Source organism: Triticum urartu, chromosome 2 (genome assembly GCF_003073215.2).
Source record: "Triticum urartu cultivar G1812 chromosome 2, Tu2.1, whole genome shotgun sequence".
Taxonomy (NCBI): Eukaryota; Viridiplantae; Streptophyta; class Magnoliopsida; order Poales; family Poaceae; genus Triticum; species Triticum urartu.
This window is the reverse complement of record NC_053023.1, coordinates 526,871,524-526,883,340: the sequence shown is the minus strand read 5'-3', so window position 1 is coordinate 526,883,340 and position 11,817 is coordinate 526,871,524. Positions and strand designations below refer to the sequence as shown.

Sequence of the window (11,817 nt, the reverse complement as noted above, 5' to 3'; positions counted from 1 at the left end):
CGACGGCGACCATCGCGATCGGCTCGATGATCATACTGCTCCTGGTTTCTGTACTGATCACGCCGCTCTCCACGTCCCTCACGCCTCGGGGGCGCTCTCGGGCTATGGGCCGACTGGACCGTATCTGCGACCACATATCTGCTATGGATCCTATCCCGCGACTGAGACACGGCCGTATTCTGCTCTCCTGCTGCCCGGAGCAAGGCCCTGATCTGCGCCAGACCTCGGCCAGCTTCTGACTGGGAAGGTTGAATCGACTCTGCTATTCGGGCAGCAGCTGCTAGGTTTTGGATCGGTGTTCGGTATACCTGAGCCGGAGGTGGAAAAAGCTGGCGTCGGCTGGACTCAGGAGCACGTTCACGAGCGTGATCGTCGAGTGCGCGCTGGAGGTTCTCCAGTCGAGTGCGCTCAGCCAGATTGGCCAGGCGAGCCTGCTCCAAGGCCTGGGTCTCGGGTGTATCTCCAACTATAGGAGTAAGCAGGGCATCCATGTTTCGGCGACGAAGTTCTTCTCTCTGCTGCGAGGAGAGAGGCTCGGGGCGGTACTCCTCGTGAACGCGCGACGGACCTCCGTTCCCGTCACCTCCGTCTTCACGATCGAAGCCAGGAGGGCCGCGTGGTCCATTGACCACCAGGACTTCCGCTGCCGAGTCGTTGCTGCCGCACTCGGATGCAGTCTCTACGGAGCCAGTCGACAGATCGAACAGGCCGTAGAGAGACTCGTCGGGCTCGATCGCCGCGACTTGAGGGGTGGCGGACTGGCGGGCCACCGCATGCTTCACCCACCGTTGAAGTCTCGACCGGCCGGTGCGCTTGCTCCGGCAGGTCGCGGGGAGGGAGAAAGCCGTTGGAGTCGACTGGTACTGGGTCGACGGTTGCCGCAGGAGGACGCCGCGGACGCACGCGTGAAAGTGCGTCGCCCCGCGGGCGGGGAGCGCGTCGACGTCGAGTGGTGCCTCCTGAAGCCAAGCGGAGTCATCGGCGACAAACACGAGCGCGCCGAGACGGATCTCGCGGCCCTCAGTCAAACCTCTGCCTGGAATCATGGTGATGGGGATCGGAAAAAATTGCAACTTCTCCAATAAGTCGCTAAGACACCTGCCACAAGGTGGGCGCCAACTGTCGTGGATCTAAGACTGACAGTAGAATGGGGGGTAAGTATGAGGAGGCAAGATCCTAGCTATGAAGAAGTTGTACACGCGAGTTTTACGAGTTCAGGCCCTTCTCGGAGGAAGTAACAACCCTACGTCTCGGTGCTCTGAGGCGGTTGACTGGATTATACGTGTGTGTGTGTGAGTTTACAAAAGATGCCAACCCCTGTCTCAGAGGAGGGGGTGACTTATATAAAGTGCGGCAGGACCCCAGCTCCCCTCCATTACACAGGATTCAATGTTCATAAAGGAAAGGCGTTACTGGTAACGTCTATAGTAAAGCGTCATAAATGCTCATAATGCTATGGTTTAAGTCCTGACCATTGCAGAGTGGAGGGTTCCTCATCTTCTGGTGGTCGAGTGTCTTCAAGGTGGTCGAAGTGAGTGCATCTCCACGGTCGAGTGGTTGATGGTTTCTCTTCGACTGTTTCTGATTCTTTGTAGAGATGTCCTTGGGGAGGGTAAGTTGGACAGGTCCATGACCCTACCCTAGGTACATAGCTTCATCACCGGGTACGGCACCTTGCGAGCCATGGCGAGAGGGAAGGGTCCCTCTGCGGCGAGAGAGACGGCGGATGTGTGTTGTCTTTCTACTTGGGCGTTGGTCGGGCTCACTTGCCACACTCTGTTGCAAGCAGGTCCTCGTCATGCTCGTGTGTGCCTCATCCCTAGATGGCTGTTTGGCTGTAGTCTTCGGCTAGGACAAGCTTCGAGCTTTGTTTTCCTGTAATTTTTTTGAGCTTGTGCGACCCGTTGAGTTGTAAGCCTCCTAGAGTGTCCCCTTGTATCGTTTGGTCGTGGGGTGTGCGTGTGTGTTTGTATTTCCTGGCCGGTTGATGGCTTTGTTAATTCAAAGCCGGGCTCTTCGCAAGCCTTCGTTCTAAAAAAAATAAAACCGAACCTACTTACTAGGGTTCAGCTAAACCAGTTTGGAGGATCTGCTTCAGAAGACGCGGGTGTGCATCTACATACTTTTACTGAGCTTTCTGACACAGCTTACATAAAAGATATTGATCTCAATGCAGTAAAATTTATGCTTAATCATTTTTAATTAAGAGGAAAGGCTAACATTACCTATTTTCTGCTTACAAAACCATGCATCTACATGCTAATATTACATGTTTCAAGCAGGAAGACCGGAAGCCACTAGCGCTTATGTGGGAACGTATTAAAGAAGTTGTTAAGAATTGTACTAACCATGACATGAAAGAATGGTTAATTATTCATGTTTTTATAAAACTTTAAATCTTTTATCAAAGAACATGCTTGACACTGTCGCAGGAGGAACGATCATGGGAAAACAAGTTGCTGAAGCAAAGAAATTCCTAGATGGTATGCAAGAAAATCATGATCAGTGGCATGTTGAAATCTTCAAATGATGCATGTTATCAAGTGGGTGCATGTTTTATGTAGCAGCTGTAAACATACATGAAAGCTATTGCCTGGTATCACAAGAAACAAGTGAGAATAACGAAGGCTTATTGATATTAAAAAATAATAAAAATTTCACAATCAGGTGCTGGAAGCCTCGAACCATAGTGAGCCCTCTGTATTCAAGAAATTAAATGGCTTTTGAAAATGACAACATCAATTATCATGGTAAAATACGTAAATTCATCTCCTTGTACTACAATGTTTCGTGTTAATATGGCAAAGCATAGTTAATAAAGAAGGCGCAAATTAGTCACGGCGTTGTTCTGACCAAAGGCCTCATTTAGCTGGACAAATCCCATGATAAATACTCATTTAGTATACGGGGAAAAGCAGCAGGTACCTTCTAGGCTTCAACTGATGGGCATAAACTTGATTCCATGACTACCCTATCACCAAATCCAAAAGAAAAAACAAGAAAAGGACGTACTAGTTATCTACAGGTAGGCAGTCGGGCCCGTCGCACTGCGGCCGCCTGACGTCGGCATGAACGCCAGCACCAGGAGCATCACCAGCATTGCCACTGGCACCAGCATCAGCATCGACGGAGGCGGAGGCAGCGGTGGCAGGACGAGCGGGAGGATCACCAGCGACGCGGTGACGAACATGAGCAGGAGGAATGAAAAGTACTTGCCGAAGAAGCTATCGCTGCAGCTGCAACGACTGGGATCCTCCTCCGTGCTGTACCGTGCTTTCTGCTCGGACGGCAGAACCATGGGCAGGGGCGATGACGACGACGTGCTTCCGGCAGCTCGTGCCCCGCCTCTGCCGCTCTCCATGTCGTCGGCTGGCGTGGATGCGTTGCACTTGAGGCCACTGTTGATCAATTCTTGGATGTCCTCCGACTCGGAAGACTCATTTCTTGCGCTCAAGAACATGAGGAGCTAGCATGGAATTTGATACCTCTCTCTGCTCTTTCCGTGACGATCGAGTCTTCTTAAAGTGCAAGATAGGGCAGTGGTAGAGCTTTGAGTCGAAGCAGCTTTGGTAGCTCAGAATTCTCGCTGAATCAGATCAGATCTGGCAATCTACAAATCCTGTGGATTGTTGCGAAAAAGGATATCTTATCAGCATGTGAAGCAATCAAGCTACTCAGTAACCAGTCTTTTCCTTGCGTAAGCTTTACGTGTATGTATACCGCTAGAGGTTCCGTTTTACTACATTTCAAGAAGAAAACTCTGTAAAGCCATAGAAAAAGGGAGGACAACATCATAAAGTAGACAAAATGGCATTCCTTGTTCTTTCAGAAAAGGGACCCGGCCAGCCCCTAAATTTTCCTACGAGTAAACAGGGCGAAATGATTACCCCAAAGACCAGTTCCCAACTAACACAACCATTACTAATTACATCTAGTATCTGGGAAAGAATCCCTAACTATATAGGTAGGACAAAAATAGCAATCAAATATATACTCATTACTAATTCATCCGTGAGTCCCCGAGTAGTACAATCCAAGCATGCAATTACTGATCCGTGTGTATGTATGTAAGCAAGGTACGTACACACCGACAAAAATAGATATACCATCACATGCATAGGCAGATGTCAACGTAAAAATCGAAGCATGTGTATGTCTACCTGGTGAAACCGATGGCACATCAGCTAGCATCTTTTCCTGGGCATCAAGCTTGGTATGCACATCGGCAGTGCTCCAGCACCGACCGGGACTTCTACGATCGCTGGTTCATGGACTGGGAGATGCAGACAGGCAGATGAGAGCAGGAAGAAAAAGAACGAAGGCGGGGAAAGGGAGGGCTGGATGCAGTGCATCCAGCCGGAGGCCAGGGGTAGTATTAGTCGTCATGGCGTCGCATGCAAGTTGTGGCGATGGTGGGGGAGTATTATAAGCAGGGGGGGATGGAAAGGAAGGGGGGTTCGTCTCCCCTGGCCTCGTACGTGTTTCTCGCTGCCCTCTTTTTCAATTTCTATGCAGCTGCCCCCACCCCGCTCGCGGCCTTGGTCGGGGAGCTCGTACGATCCACTCAGGTGCCAGCAGCGCGGCATTGTTAATCGCAGCGGAAATCTAGGGCCGTCGATCGATCGGTAGTGAAGCTACTTTGTTTATGGTTTTAGCGGAATCTTGACTGTCTGGCCGCGTCCCTCATTGCGGAAAATACTTCTCTCTTTTTTCTTTGGTTGGTCCTACGTGTCACTCTGATTTGCAGCTGTAGATTTTTCTTGGTGCAAATTCATATATGAAAGGAGCTTCCAATGATATAATTTTTAAAGTATTGTACATCTCATGTCTTATTAACCTTGTCAATATTTAAAGGCGGTCTTGAAAAACACATTAAGCCCTATATAGATGAAAGGGGAGTATGCTATTTCTCATCTAATAGTAAATACGCACGTGCAACACACGTTAATATTTACGTAATATATTAATTGCACGTGGATATTAGTTATGCTATTATTTGTGTGTTGATTATGTGATTACTACAATATTTGGTATGATATTAAATGCACGTTAAATACGTTTAACGTTCGTCATTCGAGCAGTCTAGGTCGTTGGATTGACTTAGTTCAATGGCCAAGATCAGTTGGATCTGCCTTTTGGGTCTTCTACTGGTCAATGTGTACGTGCAATGCACATTAATTCAGAAAGTATATTAAGTGCATGCGGATATTAAATATGATATTATTTATGTGTTACTATGTAATTAGCACTATATTTGGCATGAAATTAACTGCATGCTAAACGTGTTGAGCGCTCGACATTAAAGCAGTCTAGGTCGTTGGATTGACATGATTTGATGTCCGAGGTTAATTAGATCTGCCTCTCTGAGTCTTTTTATATTGGTATAGATATAGACATAAAAATTAACAAAGTAGTACCGTCTAACTCCTGTGCCATTTGATTTTATGTGAAACTTTGCAGATTTTTCTTTCTTTTTTCTTTTTTTGTGCTAATGTCACTTAGATACTAGTATTTAATTAATTCTTATCTTTAGATGAGAGCCGGTCGCATCCAAATATTTTTCACGGTTGCATGATCGGATGGTGAAAGGGTGCAACAAGGCCGGTAATTGCAGGCTATGTGTCTCGTATTAATTTTAGAACAATAACGTTGTTGCCAAAGACGGTGGAAGCTATTCGCATTGAGCAATTTAGACTGATCTGTGTTTTCAATGTAAGCTTTAAGAATTTTACAAAGGTTGGCACGAATAGGTTGACACAGATAGCACATTCGGTTGTGCAACCAACTCAAACTGCCTTCATGACAGGACGACAAATCCTATAAGGGGTTGTGGTCCTACATGAAACGTTGCACGTGTTATCTTCAAAGAGGATTTTGAAAAAGTGCATGATAAGGTCAAATGGCCCTTCCTCCAGCAAGCCTTACGTATGAAGGGGTTCAATGAAGCTTGGAGATCACAGGTGGATTCATTCATACAGAAAGGCAGTGTCGTGATAAAGGTCAATGATGACACAGGCAATTATTTCCAGGCACGTAAGGGGTTACGAGAGGGGGACTTCATGTCTCCTGTGCTGTTAACATTGTAGCGGATATGTTGGCAGTACTTATTAGTCGGGCTAAAGAGAGTGACCAAGTAGGAGGACTCGTCCCCCATCTTGGAGAGGGGGGCGTCTCCGTTCTATAATAAGCGGATGATACTATTATATTCATGGAACACGATCTTGCAAAAGCTAGGAATATGAAGCTTATTTTATGCCTTTTTGAGCAACTGTCTAGGCTAAAAATCAACTTCAATAAAAGCGAAATGTTCTGTTTTGGAAGAGCCAAAGAAGAACAAGACGACTAGAGAAACTTGTTCGGTTGTGAAATGGGATTCTTACCATTTAGTTATCTAGGGATCCCAATTCATCATAGACGTTTAACAAACAAAGAATGGAAATGTATAGAAGATATATTTGAAAGAAAAAAATTAAGTTGTTGAAAGGGCAAGCTAATGTCTTATGGAGGTCGGCTGGTTTTGATTAACTCAATTTTGACGAGTTTGCCGATGTTCCTCTTATCTTTCTTTAAAGTATCGGTAGGGTACGGAAATGACTAGATTTCCACAAATCCCGATTCCTCTGGCAAAGCTATGAGGCCAAGAACAAATACAGACTGGCTAGATGGGATATCATGTGTAGACCAAAAGACCAGGTGTGTTAAGGATCGAAAATTTAGAGGCAAAGAATAGATGTCTGCTTAGAAAATGGCTATACAAACTATCTATTAAGACCGAGGGCATGTGGGTACAAATCTTGCGAAATAAATACCTACACTCTAAGACTTTAGCCCAGGTGAATGCAAGGCCAACGGACTCACCCTTTTGGAAGGGGTTAATGAGGACAAAAGTAACTTTCTTCCAACGGGTGAAGTTCCTATTGGTAATGGTACCACTACTAGATTTTGGGAGGATACCTGACTAGGGGAGACGATCTGCAATACCTTTCCTTTTATAATATTGTGAAACATAAGGAGGATTATGTCGTAACAGTATTAAACTCGGTACCACTTAATATCCAATTTAGGAGATCCCTTGTAGGGGGACGTTGGAATGCTTGACTGCACCTGGTCCATAGGTTGATGGATGTTCAACTTTCAAACCAGGCAGATACAATTAGCTGGAAGTTAACCACGAATGGAATTTTCTCTGTGAAATCCATGTATTTGAACTTAATTGATTTCGGGCCATTGTCGAGGTCTTTGCACATATGGAAGATTAATATTCCGTGTCGCATCAAAATCTTTATGTGGCTCGTCCACAAAGGAGTCATTTTGACCAAAAATAATTTGATGAAAAGGAATTGGGTTGGTAACTCCATGTGTTGTTTTTGTGATCAAAATGAGTCGATTAAACACCTTTTTCTCGAGTGTCCACTTGTAAAATTGTTATGGCGATCAATTCATATAGCTTTTAACGTTCATCCCCCAATGAGCATAAACACGTTATTTGGGACGTGGATTAATGAAGTGGACACACACATAGCTAAACATATTCAGATAGGGATATGTGCACTATTTTGAGATATATGGAACACTAGAAATGATATGATTTTTAATGGGACAAAATTCACTAATTTTTTGCAGATTAACTACAGAGCTACAGCTTGGATCTGTATGTGGTCATTACTCACTCATGCGGACTACAGGGAGATTTTGGCTATTGCGTGCAACCGCTGGGAGACGGTAGCACGGGATATCTTCAGTTGATTTGGATGGTGAATTAATAATAGGCTAGGTGTATAGGCATCGTAGCCTGTTCTTTATCGCCGGATGTGGGGCGTTATCACCGGACGTGGCGCATTATCGCCGGATGTGGCGTTTTACAGATTTATTTTTTTAATTTTTGCTCGGTTTATGAGCTTCCTTGGAACTTAAGACCTTGTTACACTTTTTAATAATATGGCTGCATGCATCAACTGATGCAGAGGCGCCGGAGGTCAACCTCCTTTTCCAAAAAAAAGATACCAATAGTAAAGAGAGAACCATTATGAAGAGCGGGAAAACCGTGGAATATTGTTGTTCATATACACAACACATTATGGCATGTATAATGGATGGTAAGAAAGTTTTATCTTAAGCCCGCCACATAATTCAGAATAGACAATAGAGAATTATGTACAATGGATTATCTCTTAGTCTTATCTTTGATAATTGTATATTGCTAAATAGGTGGTCTACATGTCTGGATTATTTTTTATTATTCCTAATGTTCCTTGTACTACCATGACAGGTGATGAATACATCGGCTCGCTCTGGTGCTTGTAGTCGTCGGTAGGTGGTCTACATGTCTGGATTATTTTTATTATTCCTGATGTTCCTTGTACTACCATGACAGGTGATGAACAGATCAGAAGTGCCCCTCCCCCCCCCCCCCCCCCCCCCCCCACACACACACACACAAAAATTTGAAGTTCTGGGAGTGTCTCAAATAAAACTTATTTAAGTTTGACCAAGTATGTTGAAAATATATACTAACGTCTAGAATACCAAATTAGTCTAATGAGCTTTTTTATGAAATACATTTCAGTGACATATATATTTGGTGTTGCAGATATCATCACATTTTTCTGTAGATTTGATCAAAATTAGGCAAGCTTGACTTGGGACAAAGCTAGAACTTCAATTATTTTGGACGGATGGAGTATAAGCAAATGTTAAGAGCATCTCCAACGGCAACCTACAAAAAACCTTCCGCATCCATCCGCGGACAGGGTGAGGGGGCAATCCATGGACATAGATGTAGAAGGCATCCATCCAACACTAGCCGCATACATTTTCACAATAACTCGAACCAACCGGACGAAATTCGTGCAAACATGACGGATTTCATATAAAATGACCAGATTTTCATATAAACATGACGGGTTTCATTACAAATACATGAAAGCGGTGCTAGGCGGGCTAATCTAAATGATCGCCGGCGTCCGTGACCACTGCCCTTTTCCAGTTCCGCCTCCGTGACCACTGCCTCCGGAGCCCCTGGAAGTGAAGTTGTCCGCCTCGACATCGCCACCAAGCGACTAATTGGTCGTCGATGCTGAGCCCACCAAGCTTGGCGTCGACAGAAGGGGAAAAGTGGTGGCCTTCTTGGGACCCGAGTGGTGGCGACATACCGTGCACTACTCTTCCTCGCTGTCGGAAACGCATGCAGACGTGCCGGCTTCTTCGTGGTCGTGGCGCTGGGGCGCGGCCTCCTCGTCGTCTGTGTCGCCAAACAATGCCTCGCCCGCGTCGTCCTCCTGCTCCTTGCCGACGGCCGCCACCTCCGCCACCCGTTGTCGGTACTGCCAGCGGGCGAGGCGGATCTCGCGGGCGGAACGGTAGGACTCGAGCAGTGCCTCCTGCTCCGCCAGGTCCGCGTTCGGCGCGACTGCCCTGCCGACGGTGACCTGCTCCTCCGCCTGTAGATGCTTCTGGAGGAGGTTGTGGTTGTAGTTGGCGTCGGTCTGCGCCTCCCTAAACTGCTCCTCCCGCTCCTCACACACAATGTCCATATAATGGGAACGGGCCTCGCCGATGGTCAGGGTGCAATGCACTGGTGAGGGTGCGGCGGAGGAAGAAGAGGGTGGTGTTGGATCGTCGTTGGAGGCGTCCTCCATTTGCACGTCCTCTGGCTGCCTACCGGACTGCCAGTCGGCGTCATGGCGGCCATGGCCTTCTTTCTACTCCAACGCCAGCCCGTCCCAAACAGCTTTGGCCGCGGAGGGATCCATGGTGGGGAGTGGTATAGAGAGGGATGACTGTGGCTTGGGCCGAAGCGACGGTTTATATAGCACCGGTGGGCGGCAGACGGGCAGACGGGTGCGCCGGAGGAGACACCTCGGCAACGGCGTGTCATCAATGCGGGCGGCAGATGGACGAATGGGCGGCCGTCGTGTCGACGTCGTTTGAACGCACGACAGTCGCCTGCCGGAAAGTGGCGTGGGCGGCGCTCTCTCGGCCGGCGCGCCGCTTCAATATCAGCGCCAATGAGTGGTCGTGTCCGCTCTAGACGGGCATGAATGCGGGCGCTGGCGCTCTGGAGCGGCGCTGACCAAAAACACACGAGAGGGGTGAAGGGTTTTAAATGGGTCAGGATGGTCAGAAACGGACTTGAAATCGGTCTAGACTCCCGCAACCTTCCCCACTTTTGTTTTCGGTTTTCAGAAAGAAAAAAAATCATGTCCGGATCACTCCGCAGACCGATTCAGGTCCGCGTTGGACGGCTTTCACGGTCCGGACAGCCTAGCCTGAACAATTGCGAGAGGTTTATGGGTTGGCCTTGGAGATGCACTAACATATCCTTATTGCATAACAACGAAACACGTAGTCTTGATGCAAGAGACAAATACGGATACCTACTCGTATCCACATGACAAGCCTCAAACTTGTTAATTTTCCACATGAATCACATGGCAAACACTGGTGATTAGTTAACCAGTGCGTATTTTACAAGTCTACAATTATTATAATCGGTATAGATAACAATTCTTGCTTTGTGCATTTTTTGATATAAAGTGATGGTGATGCACGAAAATGCATGGAGACAGTAGGGGCTGAAACTTCTCTGAGCAGATATATGTTTTGACTCCTTTTTGCTGCAGAACACACGGGTGCCCAAAAGCCTGCTTTTACTGAATGTTGACGATATTGAGATGCATAGTAGCCTTAAAATTAACCAGCCCGTTGGGCGAATTGTAGTTTCTGCCCTCTCTGCAAACAGAAGCCAGAAATGGATATACATCTTTTTTCAAATACCACTATACTATTAGGCTTTGGCGCTTGGTCATCGACATACTTGGCCTAGATCACTTGGACCCCTCCGCCTAGCACCTTGTGGGAGCTGTTTTTGAGTGGTAGGATAAATGAACCGAAATGCACAACCCAAATAGGCGTGTAATGGCCTCCTTCACCATGTTGTCTCTTGGATGATATGGAACGAGAAAACTCTCGAGTGTTTGCCACAAGAGTGCGCCATCATCGAATTTTCTGCAGATGATTGTCAATGAAGCGAAGCTTTGAGTTACTGTGGATGCTAAAAAACTAGGACTTATTATGTCATGTGAGTAATTGTCATGCAATTGTCATGTCGCTATTGTGGCCCCTTGTAAAACTCTCTCTCCTTATTTAATATATAGAGCAAATATTTTGCCTCTGTTTAAAAAATAAATTAGGCAGGCCATGATTTGCTTGGGGAAGTCAGTGTTGAGTATCGTGATTATTAGAAAAAACGAGATAGACTAGAATTTGTTCTAACTTGTCTTATACTTTAAATAGATCAGTGTACTCCTATATATATGCCCATGAGGCTCAATGATAAGGATCAACGTGATGATCCTATAGTTTTTGCCCGATCTTTCACCGCAAGACAATCAAATAGAAAAACTTCTAATCACAGGAGTAATCCGCGTAACCTGAAGACGAGGAAACAAATCCAGCAAGCAACGTGATGAAGATCACCACGCCTCAAACCAAAGCACGATAATCCTTGATGAACACAAGAACCTCCGCAACAATCTTTATTAGATAAACGGCATCGCCGTCCCCGGAGGGATGCTTCACCAAAGAAACACAACTCGATTTTTAGACTAAAATTCTCAACCCCCAAACCTAATGCGCCCCAGCTCCTTATATGGAGGGTTGAGGCGCCCGGCCTAATGGGCCTCGACCTGACTTGGTTGGACAGGCCTAAAACCAAGCCAAAACTCACAATTATTAAAAATCTAATTATTAAAAATAACAACAACACGCCTAGCTTGGTGGAGTCCTGAAATTGGGATTCACCTTCTCCGTCGTGCC

The 11,817-nt window shown here is 46.4% G+C and overlaps 1 protein-coding gene across 1 annotated transcript; it reads right to left on the bottom strand.

Annotated features, from left to right (window-relative positions):
* Positions 1 to 2,770: 2,770 nt before the first annotated feature.
* Positions 2,771 to 4,402, bottom strand: LOC125541768 (protein AUXIN-REGULATED GENE INVOLVED IN ORGAN SIZE-like). Its single transcript, XM_048705102.1, has 2 exons — positions 4,161 to 4,402; positions 2,771 to 3,619 (listed from the first exon to the last, which is right to left on the bottom strand). Exon 2 carries the CDS (start codon positions 3,458 to 3,460, stop codon positions 3,020 to 3,022), a length of 441 nt encoding a protein of 146 aa, XP_048561059.1. The 5' UTR covers positions 3,461 to 3,619; positions 4,161 to 4,402; the 3' UTR covers positions 2,771 to 3,019.
* Positions 4,403 to 11,817: the final 7,415 nt, after the last annotated feature.